This window comes from Girardinichthys multiradiatus, chromosome 6 (assembly GCF_021462225.1).
Source record: "Girardinichthys multiradiatus isolate DD_20200921_A chromosome 6, DD_fGirMul_XY1, whole genome shotgun sequence".
Taxonomy (NCBI): domain Eukaryota; kingdom Metazoa; phylum Chordata; class Actinopteri; order Cyprinodontiformes; family Goodeidae; genus Girardinichthys; species Girardinichthys multiradiatus.
This window is the reverse complement of record NC_061799.1, coordinates 7,888,713-7,893,341: the sequence shown is the minus strand read 5'-3', so window position 1 is coordinate 7,893,341 and position 4,629 is coordinate 7,888,713. Positions and strand designations below refer to the sequence as shown.

Sequence of the window (4,629 nt, the reverse complement as noted above, 5' to 3'; positions counted from 1 at the left end):
AAAACAACAACAAAAGAAACATTAGTTCTCAAGTATAAACAGGTTGAAATATGTCTCATTTAAATTTGACAGTAGATTTGGTTGCTGGAATGGCTTCAGTATCTATTTTTCCAAAACATGAAATTGTGATACTGGCTATGAAGGCAAAGTAGGAAAGATACTAAAGCATTTGCCTGTGCTGCTGAATTTTCTACCACCGAATTTGCATCCCCAGACCCATAACCAAATAATGCAAGTTGGAGTACAGTACAGTCAGACAGCTGTAGTTGCATGCTGCACGTTTGCGTCATCCTCAACTTCCTCTTTGCCTGTGGTTTGTTGCTCTGACGTTACTCACCATCCCCATCACAGGCGCCTGTACATATATAGAGTTGCTGCGCGGGCTCGACAAACAGATGCTGTCAGAGAACTCTGAAAGCTGGCTAACAAACAAAATCCCACAACTTCAAAGCATTGTTGCCATGCCAAGTCTAGCCACGTTGACACCAAGGGAGTCGCAACACCTAAACATGGACATTGACAAGAAAACTCTTGGATACAGGTAAATATTTTATTCTAAGTAAGACTTTTTCAAATTTCCACTGATCTACTTCAATTTTTCAGTGAAGTAACCCGTGTTGTCTTGTGTGTTTGCTTTTAGCAGTAACAGAAACTTAAAGTCTCGGCTTCAGTGGAAATTTGCTCAACCAGCCAACACAGAGGAGTAAGTTAGGAAATCTCTCACCTTAAAACTGAACGTCTCCACTTCTCTATCGCTCCTTTCATGTGTTAGTAACAATCTAATCTTCTTTCGCAGGCTCTGTTTTGAAGAGATGTCCCAGTGGTCACAATCACTAGAGAGACTTCTATCCTCCAAATGTAAGTTGACCAATAAATCGTCTTGTACTTAAATCTGTTATGTACTATTCTTCTAGAACGTCGGCTAATTGCAACTTACTTTCCCAATCTGTTCAGATGGGATGAAAATATTCCAAGCCTTCTTGAAGTCTGAGTTCAGTGATGAAAACCTGGAGTTTTGGGTGGTATGTGAAGACTATAAGAAGATCAAGACTTCCTTCAGAATGTCCTCTAGGGCCAAAAAGATCTTCAAATGCTATATTCAAGCAGAGGCTCCCAGAGAGGTATGCAGAGAGCTTTTTATACTGAAGACGTTTTTTTAGCACGTCTCTTAAAAGTCAGGACAGGTTCAGTAATTTTCTTTTATTTATTAATGTTATACATTTTTAATTCAAGATCAACATCGATCACAAGACCAGGGAGGTGATCAGGACAAACATAAAGGTTCCATCTGCAGTGTGTTTTGACGACGCCCAGAGGATTGTCTTCGGATTAATGGAGAAGGACTCATACCCACGTTTCCTAAAGTCAGACGTTTACAGGACTTTGCTGGACTCTACTTCAGAACCAATGAGGATGTAAAGAAAATATGTGGTACTGCCATACTGTAAGCAGTTTAAAACACTGGACTAACTGAGAAGTACACCATCTGCGTTTGGTTGATCAAGATCTGGGGTGACGACCATCAGATTTGACCCAAAACATTCACAAAATGCTCCTATCTTCCTCTAGAGTTTGAGATCTAGTTACAGATTCTCTTTTCCAAAGATAACTCTGTGTGAGACTTCCAGTTTGCTTGTAAAAACTTTGAATTTAACATTTTGATCTCAAATGTCTCAGGAGCAACAATGGGTCTACTAAAAAAAAAAAAAATCAGCTGTTGCGAAATGAGCTGGAAAGCAAAAGACTTCCCAAAGAGACAATGATTGTGCAATGAAAATGCTGGGGACTTTTTCTGAGTGATAGCTGAAACTAGATGTGGCGAACACAGTTCCTTCCACCCAGAATGAAAGTGTACTCTGGGGATTATCTACAGCGGCACTTCCACTCAGGTTTATTGTTATCGCACTAAAGCAATATCTAAGTAGATGCTATAAGAGGTTTGGACTTGTTTTATGCACAACTTCATGCATGTAAAAGGTTCCGATTCTGACGTCAGTGCAAACACACTGAGCTGATATATTACATATATTACATTATATTATCTGTAATGAAATGATATAAGCTATTTGTTGTAAATCTACTTGTGGGTGTGTAAATGTGAATATTCATATAACAGATCTGTGGTGTTTAATAAAAACATATTTAAACCCAGAGACAGGCGTTCTGAATTGTTCCGTGATTAAAATCAACTTTTGTCAGACAGTCCGCCACAATTAAGGTTGGGTGTAAGAATCACATTGCCTCAGCACAGGAAGCAACTCAGTCACGAAGTCATTCATTTCTTTTTCTCATTCATTTACCTACTTTCTCATACATAGAGACTTTACTACCCAGCGGTTTCAAAAATTTTCAAAGTAGCAGAATGTGCCAGGGTACTGCGTAGAGGGACTAATATATCTGGCACAATGAAATAGAAAAAGAAACACCATTGATCTTTGTAATAAATTCAGTTTAGACTTCCTGAATACATCTCTTCTGGCATAGATGAATCTGAAGTCCCCACTTAAACCAACTGACCTATATGACTAAGTTGTCATAGTCATAGATTTGAGCATTATGCTATATCTTTCTAAAGTAGCTAAATGTTTCAGTCATTGCTACTACAAAAGCTTGCCATTTTAAAACACCAGAACATTGTTCTAAGTGAGGTCTGTCTCACCAAGTGCTATTATTGCTGTTATCTCTGTCTGATTGAGTAGAATGTAAAAAATGTATCCGTTATGTTTAGCTTCATGTTGTATCTATGCTGGAGACTTTTAGGAAAAAAAGTAGTTTTTGAGTTGCTCTGACAGAGTAAATGGTCAATGGACTGAACTGATATAGCGCCTCTCCAGTCATACCAACCACTCAAAGTGCTTTACACTAGAGCCACATTCACCCAATCACACCCACACATTCATACACCTATACGCAGATTGGTATGTAACTTGAAATTAATTGCCTTGCCCAGGAGCACATTGACATGTGGCAAGAGGAAGCAGAAATCAAACCCACAACTTTCGGGTTGCAAGACGACTACTCTTCCTACTGAGCCACAGTCACATTAGTCAGCTAAGAAAGAGCTGTTGTCTGGCTGGCTGACAACACTTGGTTACATGAGCATTAAAGAAGCCTAATCCACTATAAAATTATTTATTATGAATCATTTGGGGTACTACTCTGTAAAAAAAAAAAAAAAATTAAGCAAGAAGAAAACGGTGACAGATACAATAGTTTGAAAATTCTCTGAAAATACATCCACTGGCTAAATGCTAGTCACCAGATGCTAAAGCTACCATCTTCTTTGGAGCTTCCTATCGGCCCCATAATAGAGGGCTTCATCTGGTCTTCATTTAATCATGTCCTCTTCAAAAACGGAATTAGACTGATTAATATTAAACTACCTAGTCCTACGCTGTATAGTGATCCTTTAAAAAATACTTTGACATTTTTGTATAAGTGAATGAGCTATTCATCCTATTTGAGAAAACACAAAGAGAGGCATTTTCAAAGCTTTTTTTTTTAGAACCACTTTAAGAATAATATAGCCATAATACTGTACATGGACTAGTCAGTTCTAGGCTGGTTTATTCTATGCCAAAGATTACACAATTTTTGAACTGTGAGACCTTTATCTTTTTTGTGGAATTTGTTATGTTAATTTTCCATAAAATTGCATCTCTGTTATCACAAAGACAATATCGTGTACTGTCTTGTATTGTAAATTGGACGTATTTGGTGCGCCCTCTTAGCATAAGCACCAATTTATATATTCTGCTCCTTATATATATCTACTCTTTCAAACTCCTAAAACAACATTTTTCAAATTGTTCATAATGGGACAAATAGAGTACCATCCTGAGATGTTAAAAGTCCTGCTGTGTTGAGTGTGGGTTCTCTATGCTTTACTTATCTTATAATTTTTTAGGTTATACATCTTTTGGAGTTTATTTTTGGAGCATGACTTCTCACACTCACACTATTTCTAAACTTTTTGTGATATGTGGTTTCTGCGTCTCATAGAGTTAAAGGTTTCTCTGGGTCTGGCGTGGCACTGATGGTGTAGGGGTTAAGCACGCAACCATGTGCAGAGGCTACAGTCCTCGAAGTGACTGTCCCGGGTTTGAGTCCTGGACCCGGCGACATTTGCCGAATTTCTCCCCCTCTCTCTACCCCTCTTTCCTGTCTGCCTACTGTCAAAATAAATAAAGGCCACTAGTGCCAAAAAATATCTAAAACACAAAAAGGTTTCTCTGGATCTGAACAAAATACTCAGATATGTTTCTGTGATGATCATTTTGCCCCACCATCATTTTCCATCTTTCTACTTTCGATTGACCTCATTTTTCCAGGTATGAAATAGTGGTGTGTGCCACAAGTTGCTTCGTACCCAACATTCTGAAGTTTATATTTAACAGGGGGGCATTTGAACTTGTTTTGACAACAATCCATCCATCCATCCATCATCTTCCGCTTATCCAGATCGGGTTGCAGGGGCAGCAACCTACGCAGCGAGACCCAGACTTCCCTCTACCCAGCCACTTGGGCCAGCTCGTCCAGGGAATCTCAAGGTATTCCCAGGCCAGCTAAAAAGGCCAAAAAGGGTGGGTAGTCTGAACTGCCATTTGGTGCATAAGCACAAACAACAGT

General features: G+C 38.9%; 1 protein-coding gene across 2 annotated transcripts; it reads left to right on the top strand.

Annotated features, from left to right (window-relative positions):
- Positions 1-379: 379 nt before the first annotated feature.
- LOC124870279 (regulator of G-protein signaling 13-like) lies at positions 380-2,153 on the top strand. Of its 2 annotated transcripts, none has more exons than XM_047368872.1 (5): positions 380-541; positions 644-703; positions 797-858; positions 955-1,121; positions 1,234-2,153. In XM_047368872.1, exons 1-5 carry the CDS (start codon positions 396-398, stop codon positions 1,417-1,419), a joined length of 621 nt encoding a protein of 206 aa, XP_047224828.1. In that variant the 5' UTR covers positions 380-395; the 3' UTR covers positions 1,420-2,153. The 2 variants fall into 2 exon arrangements, with proteins under 2 accessions (XP_047224828.1, XP_047224827.1); XM_047368871.1 differs by having other exon boundaries at positions 381-541; positions 641-703.
- The last annotated feature ends 2,476 nt before the right edge of the window (positions 2,154-4,629 follow it).